This window comes from Eschrichtius robustus, chromosome 15, assembly GCF_028021215.1.
Source record: "Eschrichtius robustus isolate mEscRob2 chromosome 15, mEscRob2.pri, whole genome shotgun sequence".
NCBI classification, from domain to species: Eukaryota; Metazoa; Chordata; class Mammalia; order Artiodactyla; family Eschrichtiidae; genus Eschrichtius; species Eschrichtius robustus.
Genome location: NC_090838.1, coordinates 87,303,685 through 87,326,841, shown reverse-complemented (window position 1 = coordinate 87,326,841; position 23,157 = coordinate 87,303,685). Strand labels below are relative to the sequence as shown.

Below are 23,157 nucleotides of genomic sequence, written 5' to 3'. Positions count from 1 at the left end.
CCTGAACAGCCTCTGGAGGACAGGGATCCTTGTAACCAAAACTGTAAGAATGGAACTCTCCTCCAGTCAAAGAAGCAAGCTCTTTCAAAAATCCATTTGCAATCTCATCATTGTAACAGAAGGAGATGGTGTAAACAGGAACTTTCTGAAAACCTTTGGCCTGCTCTATAACCATTTCAGGTGGCTGAAATGATACATTTTGAGGGGAAAAGGGGAGATGGAAAGAGAGAGGAAGAGACAGAAAAAAAAAAAAGATATGAAAATCCCTAGTATTTGCTCTAGATAGTGAAATTCTCAAATAGTAATCCTGTATACAGCGGAGAGTGACTTCTTGGAAAGGTGTAAATTCAATTCAATAAACAAAGCAAACACTGCCAGATAGTGAGAGTATGAAGACCAATGTCTCAGCTCTTGCCCTCTGAGGGCTCACAGTTTGGTGGGAAAAAATCTGGGAGAAATATTTGACTAACCAAACTACTCAATTTCAGTGCACCTAAGCCTAGAGTCCATGCTTTTAAAGTGCTGGGCTATACTTCTGAGCGCTTAAAGTATTAGGGTCATGGGTAATACACCTTGGCTATTGGGATTCTACAGAGTGAGGCCACCAGATCTCCATGTGGCTTCCAAAGCATCTACTCCCAAAGAGTAATTTCTAGACCATTGTCAATGTGTCTCCCACAGAGTGAAAAAAGAGACATTGATTTAGGGTCCTTCCATGTGCTGGGCACTCTGTTGGGGACATAATATCCCAGTTAATCCTCACAACCATCTTGTGAGAGAGTTTTGGAAAGACGGCTAGTTGCCTACCTCTCCTTTTTTTACTTTCAGAGCCCTGGTTTTCTTTTTATGGTAGCAACATACTTAGTTAAAAACAAACAAACAAACAAACAAACAAACACAACATATACACACATAGAAACTCATCTTCTGACACTTTTTTTGCAGCTAGGTGTGGCCAGGTCTCTCCACTGAGATATAAGCAGAAGTCTCAAGGGAGAGATTTTTTTTGCCAATAAAAAGACAAAGACTTAACAAAAAAAGCTAATATCCTCTCCCTTTTCACCCCTGCCCCCTGGAAAGTGGACACTCTGCCTAGAAGTGGAGCAGCTCTTTTGTGACCATGAGGGTGGACGTCACACACAAAGACAGTGAAGCATAAACATTAAAGGAAGCCTATTTCTTGGAGACATCCTTGAACAGCTGTATAACCTAGACTACCTTCCGCTGGGCTTCGTAGCCATAGGGATATAAATCTCTCCATTGTTTCAGCCATCATTGGTCTGCTCTTTTGCTTTTTTTCGCAGTCACATGAAACTCTAATCGGCACAGTAGGTATGGATATGGACTCCACTTAAAGATGGAGAAATTGAGGCTCAGAAGGATTAAGTTTCCTAGGGTCATCAACCTCTTAAGTGGTAAGACTAGATTCAAAGAGTTTCTACTACTAGAAGCAATGCCAGACTATTTGTTTCTGCGCCATTTGCAATAAAGACCGTCTCTCGGTAAGGACTGGCTCTCCGTAAACATTACCCGACTCTCAGGAAAGATGACTGATGAACTGCCCTGCCACCTCTCTACCAGCACCACCACACCCAGCTGAGCACCCTCAGAAGTGCCTCTGATTGTCTTGCTTCCACTGCCTCTGCGTTTCTCAGTCCCTCTTTGATGGACCCAACTTGCTGGCTCCTTCAGCCAGTTCCCACTCTCCACCCCCAGTTCCTATCCTTTGACTGTTAATCCTTCCTATACGTTTGCTATGAGCCCTGGGGAGGCAGGGGGATGAGGGAGGCCTCTGGACTCACCACTGGGAGATGGCCAGTTGAGTGGTCCCCCAGAGACTGGTCTCATTCCAGCCACCACTTACACACGGCTTCAGTCTCTGTATGTGACCAGCCTTGAGCCTGTCCCTGCCCATAAGCCCACCCACACCTCTCCTCCCCTCTTCTCTCCCCTCCCCTTTGCCCATCGGCTGGTTCCTAACCAAACAGTGACCTAACCTAGCTGAGGGCTGATCCCATCCCTCTTGTCAACTTCAAGGACAGAGCAAAGCCCTCTCTGCTGCCTGCTCTTCCTTCAACCTAGCTTCCATTTTGAGGACTTACCATGTGCTGGGCACTAAGGGCTCTGCTTGTGCTCTCTCCCTGCATCCCCCCTACAACCCACCAGGGAAGGTACTATCATTATCCTCATTTCTTACAGGACTCCTTCCCACTGCCCCTCAGCCCCATATACCAGACTGGAGATGCTAGACCTAAATTCTGTTAACTTGATAGATAGGGTTTTAGCTAGAAATTAGTCCTATATTGACTTACAGCTGAGATATTTGGGAAGGGAAAGAAACTAATGTTGATTTAGTGCCAACAGTGTGGGTGCCAGGGACTGTGGGTAGCATTTTCATCTTTCATACGCTACCTGACATTATTTCATATAGTCATTTGCTCATTGCCTATCTCGCCATAAAACAGAAGCTTCACTGAAGGCAGGTATGTTGTCTATCTTGCTCCCCACTGTATCCCAGACTGATAGCAGTACCTGGCACATAAAAGGTGCTCAGTAAATATCTGTGGAATGCCAAAACAAAAACAAAAACAACCCCCTCCCCAAAAAAAACCCCAGTGTTTAGGGACTTCCCTGGTGGTCCAGTGGTTAAGACTCCGTGCTTCCACTGCAGGGGGCACAGGTTCGATCCCTGGTGGGGGAAATAAGATTCCACATGCCGGGTGGCGAAAAAAAAAAAATATATATATATATATATAATCTCCATGTAATGCATTCACGAGAATATCACCTCATTCACTCATAGCAACCCTGTGAGGAGGGAGCATTATCTCTAAGTCACGGATGAGGAAATTCACATCGGGGGCACTTGCCCAAGGTCATTCAGATGGGCAGTGCTGGGGATGAGTTCTAACCCAGGTCTCTGGCTCTAAAGCTGTTTATTTCCATCAGTCCTGACAGCTCAAGAGAGCATGAGCATGAGAAAGTCTCTTACGTGTGCCGCTGTGAGCCCCCCACCAGCACACAGCCCCAGGTAGTGTTTGCTAAACTGGCACGAGGTTCTAGTGCCCAGCGTGGTGGTGGAGAGTTGGGCAGAAGGCGGGGCTGCACCTTGATTGCAGAAGGAGCTCCATCCCTGCAACGGAAGAGAGCCACGCCTGTCCTCCTGCCCCAACCCTGCAGCCCCCAAGGATCATTTTCGCTGGTGGGTGTCCTCACAGCTTAAAAGAAGGCTCAGTATGTTGAAGTAAGCCTTTCACCACCACAGCCTGAGTCACCCTGACTCTTCCCAGCCACTTACTATAGTAGCTCAGCTTGCGGGGCTGTGGAATGCGGGGGCCACGTCTGTAGGACACCGAGGAAGCCTTTCTCAGACCAGGACTCCTTAGTCTGTTCCCCTCAGAGGTCCCGTCGGTCCCTAAGATGGGGCCAAGCAGCACACCTGAGACACCCTCCCCCAGTGCCCTCATCCTTGAGTCTAAACAGGTGTGCAGCCAGATGTTCCTTTCACCACAAAGGTCAACTTGGGGTGCCAAGAAAGGCAGGGACGGTTCTCCCAACAGCCTGAAGGAGGTTTGTTTGTGCAGAGGGGGTCACCCTGTGCCTTCCCCTGCCCCCATCCCTCACATACCCTACGTGGGGCTTTATTATCCATCCGTTTTTGTTTAGAACGGTGCAGATACCTTCCTCACGTCCATTCTTGCGAGGGTGAGTCCCTAACTTCAAAGAAGTCCCAAAATAACCACAGCCAAAGGTGTGCTGGGCTGCTCCTGACAGAGGCCCTGCAGTGTCCATCTGCACCTACAGATGCCCACCAAAGGACACCTAGCAATCCCAGGTTCATGAAGAACCCTTTGAACCTGATTAATTAAAAGACTTGTCTTCTATATAATTCTGCCCTGGACACTTAATAAACAAGCAGCACGCTGATGTTCATGGAATTGAATCCTAAACACCATCTCTGTGTGTTCTTCCAAGTAGAAAATTCTGCGGAGTACCGGGAATAGTGACATTGGTCTTACATATTCAGGTCCTACAAAGTCAGTGAAAATTCAAAAACAAATCGAGATTGAGTGGTACATCTTAATGTCCTCTACGTAGAACATGAATATCAAATATCCATTTGCTTTTTTGAGAGTCTGAGGAATAATGCAAAATAAGTAGATTGCTTGTGGGGAAAAGGCAGATACAAATATGAAATGCCTGAATAAGAGTTTATAAATCACTTTTTCAGTAACTTGCATATTTCTGATTCCAAGTCGTTCATTTCCCTACTGCCTCATCGTTAAGTGGACCACAGACCCTCTGGGAATTTGGGGGCAAGCTACTGATCTTCTCCCCAGAGAAATGTATGAGTGAATTTTTTATATAATTTTGGGAGATTCCAGACCCTCGTAAGTCTATGATGGACTGTAGACCAAGAATCCTTCTCAACACGCTGCTGGTACTTGGTAAATCTTCTTCAAGGGCTATTTGGCAGTATCTATCAAAACATATACCTTTTAACTGAGTTCACTTCTCAGAATTTATGCTACAGGTATACATGTGCAAAATGATATATGTGCACAGTTACTTCTGCAACCTTGTATATAACAGGAAGATTGAAATAACCTAAACGTTCATCACCGGGGGATATGACTAAGTAGCTGTGTGATGGAATAGTAGGCAGCTATAGAAAAAATGAGGAAGCTCTTTATGAAATGATATTAAGCAATCTCCGAGGTATATTGCTTTATTAATACAGTTGCAGAATTGTGTGTGTAATATGCTATCATTTATGTATTTTAAAAGGAAATATACATAAACAAATATCTGTCTGCATAGCAAACTATCTCTCAAAGAAGATGCAAGAAACTGGTAATATACATATCACCTGCCTCCTAGCTGGTGAAAGGAGGTGGGAGGGAGGATTTTCTCTACATTCTATCCTTTCGTACCCTTGTCATTTGTACCATGTGAATGTACTACTATTCAAAAATTAAATCAAGTCAATTTTTAAGGTAGTTTTATTAAATCTATGTCATTTAATATGATGCACTCTTTGAGAATGATGTTTCTGAAGAATTTCTCATGACTTGGAAAAACTGCATATATTAGATGAGAAAGAACAGAAAGTTGAATTATGAACAATTTACATCTTATTCTTCCTTATGATTATATGCTTACTTATATTTTCTAAATTACAATAAAATCAGTTAGGGTTTATTAACAAGAAAAAGATCCCCTGTCCAGATGACTTGCAAGTCAGAACCTGCAGCCTACTTCTTCCCCCAAATGCCAGCCCCATCCTTCTAGGGGCTTTTGGACAGCCGTGAACTCCAGGAGCTCAAACTCAGCTTCCTCCACCAGAAACCCCCAGATCTTTTCCTTCTTTAGATTTCAATCAGTTAATAACAATTACTAGAAACCAGAAATCAGTCATCTTGACCCCTTTCTCCCTTGTTCCTCACCCAGCCCCCCACCCCCTGCCCCCAAACTGGCCACCAAGTCCTTTGATGCTACTTCCATGATCTCATCTCTGAAGGGTCCCCTCCTCCTCATTTCTGCTACTCCTCCCTGAGGTGGGACCTCACCAGCCCAAGATCTAGTCTTTCTCTGGCTCTCCCATCCACCTGTGCATTAGAGGCATATCTCTAACGCACAGGTGGATGGGACCATCTGCTCCTCTGAGAGTCCCTACTGAGGTAAAGCCCATCCTTTCTGTGTGACATTCAAGGACCTTCACAGTCTCCCCCAACCAAACCTCCAAGACTCGGCCCTGACACTTTTCCATTCATTGCTCTCGGGTTGTTCCCCCGAGCAGCCCACATATTTTCACACTTCTGTTCCTTCTGCCCAGGATACCAGTAATCTTCCCTGTTTAGGAAATTTCTTCTCCTCCTTCCAGACACAGCTGAAATGCGCCCTCCTCGGTGGAAACTTGCCTGGCCTTCTCTCCATCGTGTACAGCAGAATTCATCACTCTGCTCCCGTACAGCCCGTAGCACAGGCAACTCCACTCCCTATATCTTATCAGAATTAACTGTATATGCTAGCACATGCTCCAACGTGTAAGCTCCCCTAGGGCGGGATATTATTCATCTCCATAGCCTCAAACGTGTAGCCGCCACACAAGGAGCATACACAGGGCACAATAAATTGCCTCTGAATAGAAAGTGTAGTGAAGTCGATAGGAAAATCATTCCAAATAAAATTTCACTTCATACAACTTCTCGGCCATAAATCTAACACTGTAGTAAAATCCAGTTGCTTTAGTATTTAAGCCCTGGATATTTGCCTAGCAGTCTTCACATGCAGACACTTCACAATGAAGGAAACAAGTTGATACTAATTCACTTTAGCGGTTAATTTACATTGTACTGGCCTGCACATCCGTATATTTATTTAATGCCCAGAGCATTAGTCTTTCATTCACAAAGCTCAAAAGAAGATGAACAGACGCCGCTAAAACTTTTCAAATATTTTCCAGTCAGGCTAAACAAAACAAAGAACATTTCACCAGAAAGGCATGCTTTTGTTTAAATGATTACTAAGTTAAAATTAGGGATAAAACCAAGGACACTGTGCAGTGACATGTTTTCGATTCAGCGTCCCCAAAGGAACAAAATCAAAAAGAATCTCCTCACTCTTAGTTTATAATAAAATATAAACCAGTCTTCCGTGGAAGGCAGACATCTCCTTTCATGGGGTTGGTCTCCAGGTCTACGGGTGTGCATCAAATTAACCAAACAACGCTCACTGTCACTTAACTTCTCCTCACTGTTGTAGTAGACAAAGGAATTTCCCAGTGTGTATGTGTTTTTTACCTCAGTTCTGCGTCCCTAAGCCAGGCAAGTATCTCTCAACAGCTTTTTAGTGGCAGTGGTAAAGGTCCCCCAAACCCACTCTCAGCATTCACTTTCAGGGGATTAGTGAGTCCCTCTTTGTTCCCAACTTTGATAAGTACCTGGTCAGGTCTCCCATCTGTCAAAAGGTAGATTACTTGTGTTTCTTTATCAGCGAAAGCAATCTGCAGGGCACTCAAGGTGTTTGTGGAACTTCCAATCTACAGAAAAGAGAGAGAGAGACATACCAAGTACATACTTGAATCTCAAAAAAGATCTCACAAACAAGTGTTATTTATTCCCTGCTTCCAAAAAGAAAAGTACTTATGAAATAAAAGATACATTTAAATTAGATTGAGATAATAATTTAAGCCCAGGAATTCCAAGAAGACAAATCCCTGGATATGTCATAAAAGCATCTATGCAGACAGTCCCAGGATAGCTAGAAGCCAGGACGGTGGATTTCCTGTCCTGATGACAGAGCTCTTAATTCAATTTTATCTTTGTGTGTTTCTGTGGCAGGCACTAACTCAGTTACTGTTCATTCAGCTGTTGAAACGGCTTAAACATGCAGCCTGAATACACCCGGGCGGGGACCATGTTAGTTTCCAACCAGGATTGATTCATGACACCCAATATTCAGCAAACATGAGTGTGGTGTCATGAGCAATCCGGAGGTACAGGAAACTGTAAAGTTGTAAAACTCCTGCAGTTTCTGCCCAGGGAGGTACAGAACTGACAAAGGTGTCACTCCAAAACTCAGAATGAAAAAAAGCCAGACACACAGCAAGTACATGACTTTTGTTATGCCCATGAGAGGGCTCAGGTCACAGGGCAACCAACTGGCCCCAAATCTGGGGAGGGATGGGCCCCTGGAGAGTCAGGCAAGAGGCCAGCCCTGGCATTCTGGGACAGGATGCAGCCAGACACTAGGAGAAGAGTTGGGCTGGGGTGACTGGTGAATCAGCGGAGGCTGCCAGGTGTATGTTGGCGAGAGGCCACAGATATGGGGGCATCGGCGCTCTCTAGAAGGCTGTTTCGCCACAAACCCCACAGGGGGCTCACAGAATAGATTGGGAGAGTCTAGAGAAAGTCTCCTTCACGGTGCAGAACTGGGGGAGAGAGACACAGGAATCTGCATAGAGACCCTCTCCTCACTCTCCCTGGCAGAACAAAAGCCTTAATCTGTGTGTGTATATGGGGTTGGTGGGGGGGAGTGGGGGGCAACAATGAACACGCTCACACTAGGGCGCTGGTCAAAACCCAGGAAGGCTGGGGGAAGGAAAGAGGAAACAACAAACTCCCTACACCTGCAGAAGGAGCAGGGCCACGTGCTGGGCTCAGGGATACTGAGCAGGCCACACCCCTGAGACTCCTGGACACCATGCCTGATTAAGACTGAGGCTTATTCAGAGAACACCCACCCCCATCACTCCCCTAGAAACATCAGCTAACAAATAACTTTCAAGAGAAACGCTCTCTTTGAGGCCCAGGGTGAAGGGAAAAATCAAAAGCCGAGGATGAAGCAGACAACCCGCTGGCACGTCATCCCCTACCCTAACACAAAGTATCGCTACAAGAATTTGAGGGATATGGTACAAACAAACAAACCTCAAACCCAGCCCAACTCCTAATTAGAGTAATTTTAACCCACCCCACAAAGAAAGGCATGCTCATTTCCAGGCATTAAAAATATTTATCTCAGTCTCTATATACTGCACATGATGTCCAGCTTTTAACAAAAAATAAGCATATAAATAGAAGAGTAAACAACATACTACCGAGAGACAAAAGTACTCATCAGAAACAAACACAGATATGACACAGACGCTGAAACCATCTGACAGAAAATTTAAAATAACTGTGATTCATACATTTAAAACCTCTAATGGCAAAGGTGAACATTCGAGACCAGGTGGGTAATTTCAGCAGAGATGGAACCTTAAGAAATAATAGAATAAAAATAAAAAACTCAGTAGGATGGTGAAGAAGTCTTTCAAAGAGTTCAGAGTACAGTTGTTCCTTGGTATCCACAGGGGTTGGTCCAGGACCCTCTCCCCTTGACAGATACCAAAATCTGCAGATGCTCAAGTCCCTTATAGAAAATGGCATAGTATTTGCATATAACCTATACACATCCTCACATATACTTTATTTATTTTTTAAATAAATTTATTTATTTATTTATTTTTGGCTGCATTGGGCCTTCGTTGCTGCACGCGAGCTTTCTCTAGTTGCGGCGAGCGGGGGCTACTCTTCGTTTTGGTGCGCGGGCTTCTCGTTGCGGTGGCTTCTCTTGTTGCGGAGCACAGGCTCTAGGCGCGCAGGCTCAGTACTTGTGGCGCACGGGCTTAGTTGCTTCACGGAATGTGGGATCTTTCCGGACCAGGGCTCGAACCCATGTCCCTTGCACTGGCAGGCGGATTCTTAACCACTGCGCCACCAGGGAAGTCCCATCCTCCCATATACTTTAAATCTTCTCTAGGTTATGTATAATACCTAATACAGTTCAAATGCTATGTAAATAGTTGTCAGCGTGCAGCAAATTCAAGTTTTGGTTTTTGGAACTTTCTGGAATTAAAAAAAAAATTTCCATCTGGGGTTGGTTGAATCCATGAATGAGGACCCTATAGATACAGAGGAATGACTGTAGGTTCAAAACAGCCAAGGAAAGAACTAGTGAACGTGAAGATAGAGGAATAGGAATTACCCAAATTAAAATACAAAGAGAGGGCTTCCCTGGTGGCGCAGTGGTTGAGAATCTGCCTGCCAATGCAGGGGACACGGGTTCGAGCCCTGGTCTGGGAAGATCCCACATGCCGCGGAGCAACTGGGCCCGTGAGCCACGAGTACTGAGTCTGCGTGTCTGGAGCCTGTGCTCCGCAACAAGAGAGGCCACGACAGTGAGAGGCCCGCTCACAGCAATGAGGAGTGGCCCCCGCTTGCCACAACTAGAGAAAGCCCTCGCGCAGAAACGAAGACCCAACACAGCCATAAATAAATAAAATAAATAAATTTTAAAAAAAATACAAAGAGAAAAAAGAGCAAATCAAAACAGAAAAGAGCATCAGAGAGCTGTGGAACAGTATCAAATGGTCTGATATATGCTTAATTGGAAACACAGGAGAAGAGGGAAAACAGGACAGAAGAAATATTTGAAAAAAAATAATGGCTGAGAATTTTCCAAAAACAATGACAGACATAACCCCACGGACCCAAGAAGGTCAGATAACACCAAGCAGGATAAATAAAATAAATCACCTAACACTTCTGCCAGAGTGGTATACAAGGAAGCCAAGTAGTGAGCTGGGACTTTCATCCCCACCAACTGTACCATGTCCTCCCTGCTCAATGATGTCCACTTCCACCCAGCAGTAACAAGGTGCTCCTCCCCATCAGGTGTCAACAGAGTTCGAGTGGGGAACCTGAACTTCAGCCTGCACCTGGAAGTATGAGGCAGGGCCCACCCATCCCTCTGACAGAGCAGTGTGAGACAGAGCCAACTAAATAGGAGGCTAGAAGAATATCCAGAGTCTCATAACATAAAACAAAAATGTCTAGGATTCAACTGATAATCAGTCCATCGTACCAAGAACCAGGAAGCTCTCAACCTGAAATAAAAAAGATAGTAGACACCAACAGCAAGAAGACAAATATGTTAGAATTATTCGACAAAAATTTTAGATTAGCCATGAAAAAAATACTTGAGCTAGCAATTACCAACAATCTTGAAACAAATGAAAACCGAAATGCATCAGCAAAGAAAAAGAAGGTCTCATCAGAGAAAAAAAAAGACAAGAAGGAGAACCAAATGGAACTTTTAGAACTTAAAAATAACAATAACTAAAATTTTTTAAATTCTCTGACCCAAGGACTGGCTATGCCAGCTGACCACTGCTCTGTGACACCAGCACACGGCAGGCTCAGAACGTCTGAGTGTTGTCCTGAACTTACTGGGTTGATTCCTGGACCAAACTAGTCCAAAGAATAACAGAGGAATCTGGTCTTCTTGAAAATGAATTTTGCACATTCAGCAAGCAAGCAAGGGTTCTTCAATGAAGACTTTTGAAGAGAGCAGAATCACACTTTACAAAAAAATGATCTGACATATTTTTAGCCACTTAGATGGCTGATACTATTCATCAGTGATTTTTACACAAAGCAGAACCCACTTATGTTTTTACCCAATGAGATTACATATATAATATCTTGCTATCACAAACTCTAAATTAGTGGGCTCTGAATTAAGATATTTCCTACTGTAAAAGAAGACAACATATGTCCCAAGGAACTTCAATGGATAATCCTGGACATTTAACAAATTGATTATGAATTTAATATTCTTTCCCAGCATAAGGTAGCCAGTTAGGACAAAATTTTACAGGCATTAATATTTCTTATAGATTTCCTCCTCCCATTTTTATTTTATTTATTTATTTGGCCATGCTGCGCAGCTTGTGGGATCTTAGTTCCTTAACCAGGGATCGAACCTGGGCCTTTGGCAGTGAAAGCGCGACTCCTAACCACTGGACTGCCAGGGAATTCCCCCCCCCACCTTCCATTTTTAAAAAACAAATCCCAGGGGAACTCCAGAACATCCCAATGACAGTGCAAGTTCTGCTTGGTTGATATTCAGGGAGCTTCACTAACACCCATGTGCGGCTTCCTGCCAAATCCAGGACTCTAAACTCAGGCACTGAACTATTTTAAAGATACTTGCGATCCATATTGGACTTCTAAGAATAACTCTTGATCTCAGTTTTAGTATATCTTAAATATCTGGAATGCTATGTGGTTCTAGAAAAGGAACTTTTAAAATTAAGTTCAAGATAAGAGAAAATTTGAGGAAAGGCAAATTCTCCCCAGTAGTCTGTGTAAATGCCAAGAGCAGCAGCTTTAAAGTTCTCCAAGTAAAATGCAGGCCTGAAGAAAGTATTTCACCTTCTTATGATATCCTGCTGCCCTATCTCTCTCCTTGCTTTCAGCCCTTACCACTCACACTGTACTGTATGTTTCCACAGGTTCATTACTTTTGAACAAAGTCCACTGTTAAAAACAGCTGTAATATATCATTTGAAGCAAGAATGAAGCGTCAGAAGAAACAAATATGAATGTTTAAGTAAAAAAAAATTATATTTTGAAATTCGTTTTCATAAAAGTGCTGAGACTTGAGCCAAGAGCAGTGCTGTCAATAGAAGCTTATCTAAATGTTAGATATTGACAGAAAAGATTGAATTAACATGACCTCTGTAAGCAAAATGAACGTCTGTGTGAAGCCATGGCTATCCTTGGCGTTCAAAGCACTTTCTCAAGCATTTCTATCCTGATCTCTATCCTTCTTCTCCCAGACCCAGCCTCCTTCTTACCTTAATGTCTCTAACCCAGGCCTGGGCCCCTTTCAAATTATCCTCATCAATTTCAACAAGTTTTTCCCGCCAAGCAACGGCTTGAGCATCAAACTGCACAAAATTGAATTTCCTTTTATACTTCAGCTGCTCCTGTAAGAGACAATTATTATTTAGCCATGAAACCACTTATGTGTGAGAAAAGATTAGGACAGATCATGGTTTGATGCATTTTAATCGTTTGATATCTCTTTTCAGTTCTAGAAGCTAAAAATTATATTCAATAGAGAAAATCTTTCCTAGTTCAAAAGGCATTTAAATAAAATTTACACACAGGTTGGCTATTAAACATTTACAAATGTATATATGTACAAACATATATATATATATCACATATATGTATAAGTTTACATGTATAATGTGATATTAAATCTTGTGTTTAACACTGACATTAATGGTATACCGAATATGCACACTAAACGCTTAAAAGAATCCAAAACAGTGTTATCGCTTTGGTCAACATCTTTTTGGTAAAGCTATTATTTGGTTACAGATTTATTCACTTGGCTTCCATCCATCAGCTCATGTTTCTCCAGTAGAAGTTCATCAAATTAAAAATTCTGTTTTGTATTTGTCAAACACTCCCTGCCATTGTTTTCTATGGTTCATACTCACGTCAAGACTACCAAGTCATGACAGTCCTCTGATAGCCATTTATATGTGTGGAAACTAGGAGTTAGGGAGTGTTAGCAGCCCGCTTTGGGTAGTACAACTCAGAGGCAGCACAGGTGGAATGAGGACCAGAAGCTCCTGACCATCAGCCCACGCTCCTCCCGCACATTAGTTCTGGGGCCAGTGCATGCAGCATCCCTAACACGCACTGGTAATTAAAATAAGCATGCCGAGCTGAAGAGTATCTGGAAAACAATGGAGGCGTGTGCACACCACAGATTCCAGGATAGAGAAAACCTGGGGCAATGGACATAGCAATTTCCTTAGCTACCCGTATATGTTGTAGGAAGGACCCACAGAAGGAAGGGTCTGCTTGCAAAGAACTGATGATGCTCTCACTGGCAAAAGGGAGCCTTTTTCTGAAGTGGCTTTTCTGTGATTTCTGAGTGCAAACCTGGCCTGCGCATCTCTCATAACCACTACAGGTGTTGACTGGCGGAGATGCACTCATGATACTCAGGCCCCCAGGTGCTTGATCCCGACAGCTCCATCTCACCTGTATGAGCTGGATGATCTTGTTCTTCACCAGGTCCAGTTTCCCCTTCATTGAGTGAGACGTGTCAATGAGAATGTAGACACAATCACTAGGCACTTTTCCAAAAAGGACTTGACTCCCATCCTGTAGCCGTTTAATCCTAGGCAGGAAATAGTTGAAAGGGAATGGTTAGAGCCTGTGGCACTCAAAGCATCTTCCTAAGAACTTAACGATACCTCTACAGAGGAAAATCAATAGGACAGAAAAATAAATCCAATACTGGGCTCCAAAGCCAAAAGTAAATTACTTCCAGTCATCTGATATTTTTGAGGCCTTTAGCTATGACTTCACACCATTTATTCTTCTAACCCTGCTGACTGCAGTCAAGCTAGTAATGCCAGCACATTCCTGAAGCTTCAATGAAGCTTATGGATAGAATCAAGCAACCCCAGATCCCAGTAATAACCAAGCACTAGGTGGTCATGTAAGCAGGACTGCTTCTGTGGTCCAGGCTCAGGATCCCATCACAGGATGTAGATTAAATTCATGGTTGCAGGCAAACCCTGGGGGAGAGGGCGGGGCAGATAAAAAAAATATTTGAAACTGAGTTCAGAGTTCAGCAAGGCCCAGTCAACTAGACTTTACAGGGCAAAACACTGAAGAGGAGATCACTGCATAGGAGAGAAAGAGCGTCAGAGAGGGATGGAAAGAGAGATTGAAAGGGAGAGACAATGTGCTCCAGATATCTGCAGAAGGGTGCCCTGGAGATTTTTGGCTAAGTCATGATCAGGGCATGTGTGTGAAGAAACTACTGAAGCCAGGGAATAAATCACCAAAAAAGTAATAGATGGACCAACCCCTCAGAGCTCACACAAGTCTGGAAATAGTTCATCTTCCAATCAGCCAGAGTGGAAAAGCCTCCACAATGCATGTGGCCTCAAGTAGAGTCCTCACAAGGGTATTGCCTTAATAATAGGACCAAATTAGTCCTGAACGAAAGGCTCCCCTGCACCTACGCTGACATAACTTAAAAGCAAGCCCCAGAGTAACTTACTGCATTCCAAGTAACAACTGCATCACAGAACACACATAAAAAATGCATCAAAATCCAGTACCCAACAATGTAGAATTCAAAATATCTGGCATCCAGTAGAAAATTTCCAGGCACACAGAGAAGCAGGAAAATATGACCCATAACCAGAAGAAAGACAGATCAAAAGAAACATACCTCAAAATGACACAGATGATAGAATTTGCAAAAAAGGATGTTACGCAGCTATTGTAAACATAATCCATATGTTCAAGAAGGTAAAGTAGGAACAGAATGAGGAGAGGAATGGAAGATCTAAAAAAAAATCCTCTGAGGAAACATCTAGAGATATACAATGACTGAAATGAAAAATACACTGCATGCTGTTAACAGTGAAGTAGACACTAGCAGAAGAAAAGACCAGGGAATTTTAAGAAAGACATAGTAATAGTAAACGATTCAAAATAAAACACTGAGAGAAAAAGGTTAAAAAAATATAACAGAATAAGCAACCCATGGAACAATATCTAGGAGTCTAACACATGTGTAATTAGACACTAAGGAGGGGGAAAAGGGGACAGCAAAATATTTGAAGAAATACAATCAAATGTTTCCAGTTTTGATGAAAACAATACACCCACAGATCCAAGAAGCTCAAAGAACCCAAATAGAAAGAAAAACAACAACAACAACAACAACACCACGACACATCATAATATAATGGCTGAAATTTAGTGATAAAGAAAAAAATCTTAAAAGGAACCAGAGACAACATAGGAATAATAGGTGACTTCTCATCGTGCAAGCCAAAAAGAATGGGGAACGATTTTTAAAGTATTAAAAGATAAAACTGTAAACCTAGAATTCAATACTTAGCAAAAATACCTTCCAAAAATAAAAGTAAATTCAAGAGTTTTTCAGACTAAAACAGCTGAGAGAATGCATCACCAACAGACCTGTGCTAGGATCTATACAAAAAGAGTAGAGAGCAACAGAAATCAAAAATATGTGAATAAATACAAAATAACATTTATTCTCATTTTAAATCTGTTTACAAGACAATTGATTGTTTATAATGTATTTTGGGTTTATAGCATATGTGGAAGTAAAGTGTAGGACAGCAATAGACAAGTCAGAAAGGGAATGGAAGCCGAAGACTTTCATGATGTACGTGAAGCAATATATTATTATCTGAAGCTAGACTGTGATAAGTTAAAGATGTATATTGTAAATGCTAAAGTAGTCACACCACAACAAAACAAAACAAAGAGGTAGAGTTAACAAGCCAATAGTGGGGATAAATGGAATCATAAAAAATATTCAAACACAAGTAGGCAGAATAAGAGTAAAAAGGGAACAAAGAACAGGTGGAACAAATAGAAAACAAATAGCAAGATCTTAGGTTTAAATCCAACTAAATCAATAATCACATTAAATATAAATGATCTTAACACTCCAATGAAAAGCAGAGATTGTCCGATTGGATTAAAAATAATATCCTTACATATTCTGTTGACAAGAAGGCTATTTCAATATAAGATACATATAGGTAAAGGTAAAAGGACGGAAAAAAGAAAAATCCTGCAGAAAATAACAAAAGAAAGCCAGAGTAGCTATATTGATATTAGACAAAGCAGATTCCATAACAAAGAATATTACCAAAGATAAAAAGGGACATTTCAATAACAATAAGGGAGTTGATTCATCAAGAGGACCTAACAACACTAAATGTACATGTATTGGCTAATCGAGCTTCAAATTACATGAAGAAAAAATTTTAGAACTGAAAGAAAAATTGGACAAATACACAACTATAGTTGGAGATTCTAGCACTCTTCTCTCAATAATTTATAGAACAATTAAGCAGAAAATCAGTAATAATATGGAAGATTTGAATAATACTATCAACCAACTTGAGCTGAGATATTCAAAGTATACTCCACCCAACAAAAGTGGTTTTTTCTTCATATTCTGGGCCACAAAACAGATCTCAACAGATTTATAAGAACTGAAATCATACAGTATTTCTCTGTCCACATTGAAATTAAAAGCTATCAGGAAAAATTCACAAATACTTGGGAAGTAACCCTTTGGTCAAAGAAGAAATCAAAGGGGAAATTAGAAAATGTTTTGAGATGAATGAAATGAAATACAACATATCAAAATTTGTGAGAGACAGCTAAAGCACCACTCAGAGGGAAATTTATAAAATTAAATGTTTATATTAGAAAGGTAGGTCAAGATCAGTGATCTAAGTATCTATCTTAAAAAACTTAAACCCGAAGTAAAGAGAAAGAAGGAAATAATAAAGATAAGAGTAGAAATCAATGGCATAGAAAGGAGAAAACCCTACAGAGAAACAAAACAAAACAAAACAACAACAACAACAGTGAAACCAAAAGCCAGTTCTTTGAAAAGATTGATAGGACGGATAACCTCCAGTCAGACTTAGAAAATAAAGATGACATAAATGACCAGTATCAGCTCTATGTATAAAGAAATTGAATGCAGAGTTAAAAACAAAAAACAAAAACCTTCCCACAAAGAAAAACTCTAGGCCCAGATGGCTTCAATGGTGAATTCCATGAACATTTAAAGGGGAGATGATACTAATTCTCCATGAAGTCTTCCAGAAAATACAAGAGGAGAGAAACCTTCCCAGCAACCCTTGATACCTGGTGGGAGGAGAGGGACAAACAGACCCAGAAGCTGCCAGGTGGGGTGTCTTCTAAGCAGCTTCCTTTTCCCCAGATTTGAAATCCAAACTACTCTCCTTATGGAGTCAATCCCAAAACCATAAGCACAGAAGACTCCAGAAGCAAGGATTACTTTTTCTGAGTAACCCATCACCAGCTGGGTTTTGAGAAACTGGGGCTCTGCAGAGTATATATGGGGGGAGACAGGTGTCTGCAGCTTGTCGTTTATAACAGAAAACATGGAAGGAGGGAAAAAGCTCTGATTGCAAGTGACTACTACAGGCTGGGTACTAGCCTACACTCATTAGACTTAGTATCTAATCTAATCCACAGAACACATTTGTAAATGGCATTATCATTCCTGCTTTATAAATGAGAAAGCTGATGCACAAAGACACTGACTAACCTGCCCAGGGTCACAGAAAATAGCAGACCGGGATTAGAATCCAGCTCTATCTGACCTTAGGGCCCATGCACCTAAATGGACGTGGTCTTCATATTCTAGAGCATCATCTAGAGCACCTCCCTTGGCATCAGCGAGATGAAAGCATTGAGCTAGGTCACCCCACGGAGCTGATGTTGAGGTCACAGCCTAGTACACTAGACTCTTATGAGCATTACCATATTTTAAGAACCAGCAGGGTTGAGAGGGACCACATGAAGTTATTTTTAGCAGATTTCTAATATGTATATATAAATATTATTCCATTGCATATAAATGTTTCACAACATTGTAACAGTCGCCTTGAAAGGTAATATTCAAGAGTACAGAGGACAGGTGTCATACAGTCTGCTGTACACCTGAGGCCCACAAAAAATGCAAGACATAAGCAGAAGTGTTCCTTTGCCTCCTACAGTGATGCACAATCAACGCGATAACTACATCTTTGTTTGCTGTTTTTCAGAGTCTGCACTGGCATCAAGGCAGCTCAGAATCTGCATCCAAACATCCCCTTTGGTTATGAACAATGAGGCCAACAGCAAACCATCAGATGGCAACCTTGACGTAACAATGCTTATTGGCCATTTCTCTCGGTTGAGCTTTACCAAGAGCTCAAGCAGACCTGAATTTCAAGAGAGACTGGATCATGCAATGTATCCTCATGCAATACACCAACCTCCTCTGGATCCGGGCCAGGACTGCATGAATTCTCTCACTGTACCATGTGTACTTCTCCTTGGTAATGCAGACGTGGACCAAGCTCCCATCCTTCCAGGGAGCATGGACAAATCTGCCGCAGTATTTCGCATGCACTGTCTTCTTGTTGGTCTCCTAAGGAAAAGACATAGGACAGAAGCCACTCAGAAACCATTCAAAGAAGAAAAGTCCCCAGATGGCACCTCCACCTCTGCCTTATTTATACAGCTCCTAGCACTCACTCCCACCATAAAATCATTCAACAGTTGGTTCAACCAAACATATTACCGGGGCCTACTCCATATGGAGCCCTGCGCTGGATGTCGTGAATGACGGTCAGAAAGACATGGGCAATCCCAGTTGTGCCCAGAGAAGCTAATGTTTCCAGCAGGGAGATTCTAAACACACACACAGGCACACACCTACATATACAAACACACAGAAAGTAGCAATGTAGAACACTAGCACCCAGTACCTAGTCCTGGGTTGAGACAGTAATGATTGGGCAAGTTCTGGCAAAGAAGAAAGAGTTCACAATGGTCTAGAGGGTCAGAGAGATCTAGAGGAGGTGGGACTAAAGACACCCCAAGCATCTTTCCACTGTTACTCCCAGCCCCAAACGAAAAAAAGTAGTAAAGAACCCCATGTCACATCTAGCATCCTTCCTGGACATACGGAACTGGACCAAGGACAAAGTCTTCCCACAAAGAGAGCTTTCCGAAGGACTGTCTCTATCACTCATCCAACCAGTTTATAAATGCATCAAGCACCACTCGCCAGGCCCTGTTCTAGGCACCAGGAATACAATCCATAAAAGAAGACCAAAATCCCTGCCTTCATGGAGCTCACATGACAGGAAAAGAGCCAGATGATAAACCAATACTCATCTAGCAGGTCAGAGGATGACAAATGCTGTGGAGACAAATAAGGCAAGGAAGGAGAAGAGAGAATGCTGAGGGACAGGGGAGGGGAAGGGGCAAGTTAAGACCTAGAAGGGAAAGCCTCAAAGAGAAGATGAAATATGAGTGAAACCTGAGGGGACAAAGCGTGTGGCCCTTTGGAGGTCTGGGGGGAGTCTGAGGACACAGCAAGGACAAAAGCCCTTAGGTAAGTGTTTGCCTAGCATGTCTGTAGACTTTTAGGAAGGGCAGTGTAGCCAAAACATAGTGAGTGAGGGAAAGAGCAAGATGAAGCCAGAGAAATAGGAGAAGGAGGACCAGGAAGCAGATGCTGTAAAGCTTGCTGACTGATGGAAATGATTCTGGTTTGTCCTCTGAATGAAAAAAGGAACCATCCAAGGGCCTTAACATAAGAAGCGACACAATGTTTTTAAATTGAGATACAACTGACATTTAACATTTTATTAGTTTTAGGTGTACAACATAATGATTTGATATATGGATATACTGGGAAATGATCACCACAATAAGTTTAGTTAACATTCATCACCCCACAGTTACAATTTTTTTCTTGTGATGAGAACTTTCCAGATCTATTCTCTTAGAAAAATGACACAATTTATACTTGTCTTACTCACAATTTAAAAGTTTCATTTCTAAACAGTTTTCGGGTTTTTTAAAATAAATTTATTTATTTATTTATTTATTTATTTATTTATTTATGGCTGCGTTGGGTCTTTGTTGCTGCGTGCAGGCTTTAGTTTCAGTTAATGGTGCATGGGCTTCTCGCTGCGGTGGCTTGTCGCGGAGCCTGGGCTCTAGGCGCACGGGCTTCAGTATTTGTGGCACGCAGCCTCAGTAGCTGTGGCTCACGGGCTCTAGAACACAGGCTCGGTAGTTGTGGCGCACGGGCTTAGTTGCTCCGCGGCATGTGGGATCTTCCCGGACCAGGGCTCGAACCTGTGTCCCCTGTATTGGCAGGTGGATTCTTAACCACTGCGCCACCAGGGAAGCCCCCTTTTTTCATTTTAAAGGATAACTGTGGATACTCTGCTGAGAATAGACTGCAGATAGTCAAGGGCAGAGTCAGGAGGTCAGTGAGGCGGCTTGGACCAGGGGTAGAAATGGTGAGAAGTGGCCAGATTCTGAATTACAGATATATTATAAAGGTAGAACTGACAGGATTTAATGAGAGGGCAGATGTGGGTATGAGATAAAAGAGGGGAGTCAGGAATGACTCCCAGGTTTTTGGCCCAAAGAACTAAAAATGTGGAGTGGCAATAAATTGATGGGAGGAAGATTATGGGAGAGCAGCCTTGAAGGGAAAGATGGGGATTCAGTGTCTGATGTGTTAGGTTCCAGATGCCTATTAGACATCCCAGTAACATGGCAAGTAGCCCGGCAAAGGTCAGGGAAGGACTCACGGCTGGAGATTTAAAGTTGGAAGTCACCAGCACACACACAGTATTAAAAGCCACGGGGCTGGATGAGGTCATCCAGAGAATGAGAGCAGACAGAGAAGAGGTCCAGGGACTGCACCTTGAGGCCCTTCAGCAGGTAGAGATTGGGAAAATGAGAAAGAAATAACAAGGAAGACTGAGAAAGATTAGCCAGGATGAATTGGGAGATGGGGATTGACATTTATACACAATTGATACTATGTATAAAATAGATAACTAATGAGAACCGGCTGTATGGCACAGGAAACTCTACTCAGTGCTCTGGGGTGACCTAAAAGAGAAGGAAATCCAAAAAAGAGGGGATATATGTATACATATAGCTGACTCACTTTGCTGTACAGTAGAAACTAACACAACATTGTAAAGCAACTATACTCCAATAAAAATTTTTTTAAAAAATAAAATGTTTCATAAAATTCTCTGATTTAAAAAAAAAAAAAAAAAAAGATTAGCCAGTGAGCTAGGCAGAAAAACAAGACAGTGTATTTTCTGCAAGCAAAAGAATTTCATGGAAGTAACCAACAATAGCAACTGGTGATAAGAGGTCAAGTAAGGAAGAGACTGAGAATTAACCTCTGAATTTAGCAATTCAGGGATCCTCGGAAAGAGTGAGACCTTTGCCTGATTGGAGTATATTCAAGAGAGCATGGGAGAACTATGGAATGAGAGAAAAAGGATTTACAAAACTATTGAGGCATTGGGTTCCAAAAATGAACAGAGGAATATGGCAAAAGAGGCAGAGCCAGAGACAAAGATGGGGGTCAAAGAATTGTATTTTTAAGATGGGACAAGTACCGCCATGTTTTTATGCTGACAGGAAAGATCCAGAAATGAGGACAATATGAATGACACAGACTAGAAAGGGGGAGAATGGATGAAAGAGGGGATAGGGGTCAGTGCACACGTGGAAGGGTTGGTTGGTGAGGACAATTCAGCCATCCTAGAAGAAACAGGGGTAGAGCGTACAGGTGCAGATGCCCGGGGATTTGTAACGTGGAGGCAAATGTTCACTTCAGTGTTCAGTGACCTGCGAAGCAAGGTCTCCTGCTAAGAGCGGGTGGGGAGGAGGAGGTGTTGGAGGTGTGAGGAGAGAGAAGGCAGGCACCTGAGAGAATAGGAGTCAGAGTGGATTGTAAACCCGAGCAGGATGCTGGGCAGCAGCACAAAAGATCCGCCTGAAATCAGACGTCAGGAATTTAAAGTGAAACCAGGTGGCTGTGTGTTTTTCTCCAGTTTCCTTCATCAGAGTCAGTTGCACGGGTATAAGGCAGAAAGCTGGGTTTAACAAAGGTTGTGGTTTTGCCAGAGGAGTCCAAGAATGTAAGGCAGGGGGAGTAGCTGAGGATTATGAGAGGGACAAAGGATAAGAGGACAGAGAAAAGGTCATAGAAACAACAAGCTGTATATCCCCATGGGGCTGAAAGACTGGAATTAGGGTAGTGGAGGAAATGACCTAAAATGAGTGGGACCTTTGGAATTGATTATGTGGGTTATGATTACACAGTTATTTGCAATGACGAGGTCAAGGGTATGCCATGGCAGGATGGAAGAGAAGGAATGGAGGAGAAAGTCACTGAACAGGTCAGAGAAATGAAAGGTCTGGGTATGGGAAGGGTCATCCACAAGGAACTGACATCACTAAGGATTCAAACAGTTGGAGCCAGTGACAGCAAGCCAGAAGCTATAATCTTCAAGGATGGATGGGGGTGACCTGAGGCTCAGTGGGTGTCAGATACAGAAGGTACATTGGGTGGTACATTCTGATGACCTGGGAAGAGGGAGGGAGAATGATCAAGAAACAGCAAAGAGGAACAAGGAGGTCACCACCCACCTCTGTGCCCACAGATACAGGGAGAATGGGAGAGAAACTAGGGTCCTTGAGCAAGAACCCAGACAAGCAGGTGAAGGGAACATTTCAGAGTATGTGAGGCTACAGAGGGTTTGCTGATGACTTCCAGTTCCAGAGGGCACAGTGGAGGGGTTTTAGGAGTCAGGGGGGGATGGAAGAGGCTCACAGCAGGGATGCCAGAGCCACACAGGGATGAGAATCCAGAGGTCCAGGGGTGACTGATGTAGGCAGGGTTGAAGCACATAATGGGATCAGTCCTGCTGTTCTCAAGGCAGGCAGGAAGGCGAACGATGTCTCCACTGCAGTGCAAAGATGGAAGGAGAAACACATCCTCTCTCTCAGTCTCATCATGTGCTCCCTACTCTGAATCCCATCACATGACATTTCCCAACTGTGCCTTGTGCATTTCCAAATGGAAACACACCAGACCAGAAGTTACGAGAACACAGGTGTCCGGCACCAGAGTGTCCAAATGGGAAAAGCACAGTGTTGAGAGCCCAACAGATCTGAATTCAAACCCTGCCTCTACCTGCCACGAGATCTCAGCTGAGTCGTCTAACCCCTTGGAGGCCCTGGGACTTCATTTTCTCATGTGGGATACAAGAGCACAAATATTCACCTTGCATATGAAGTGGGTAGGCATTCCATAAATGCTCCTTTCTGACTCACCATGTTTGTAACAAAGAAAACAAGGAAGGCAACATCTAGTGGG

General features: G+C 42.8%; 1 protein-coding gene across 1 annotated transcript in view; it reads right to left on the bottom strand.

The window, feature by feature from the left end:
* Positions 1 to 23,157, bottom strand: part of VWA3B (von Willebrand factor A domain containing 3B) — a 205,972-nt gene that overhangs the window by 88,278 nt on the left and 94,537 nt on the right. Inside the window, exons 9-13 of the mRNA XM_068564559.1 lie at positions 18,218 to 18,372; positions 13,395 to 13,533; positions 12,188 to 12,319; positions 6,944 to 7,042; positions 2 to 184 (exon numbers count right to left, since the gene is read on the bottom strand). Coding sequence (XP_068420660.1) covers positions 2 to 184; positions 6,944 to 7,042; positions 12,188 to 12,319; positions 13,395 to 13,533; positions 18,218 to 18,372 — 708 coding nt within the window. The remainder of the gene's footprint in view (position 1; positions 185 to 6,943; positions 7,043 to 12,187; positions 12,320 to 13,394; positions 13,534 to 18,217; positions 18,373 to 23,157) is intronic.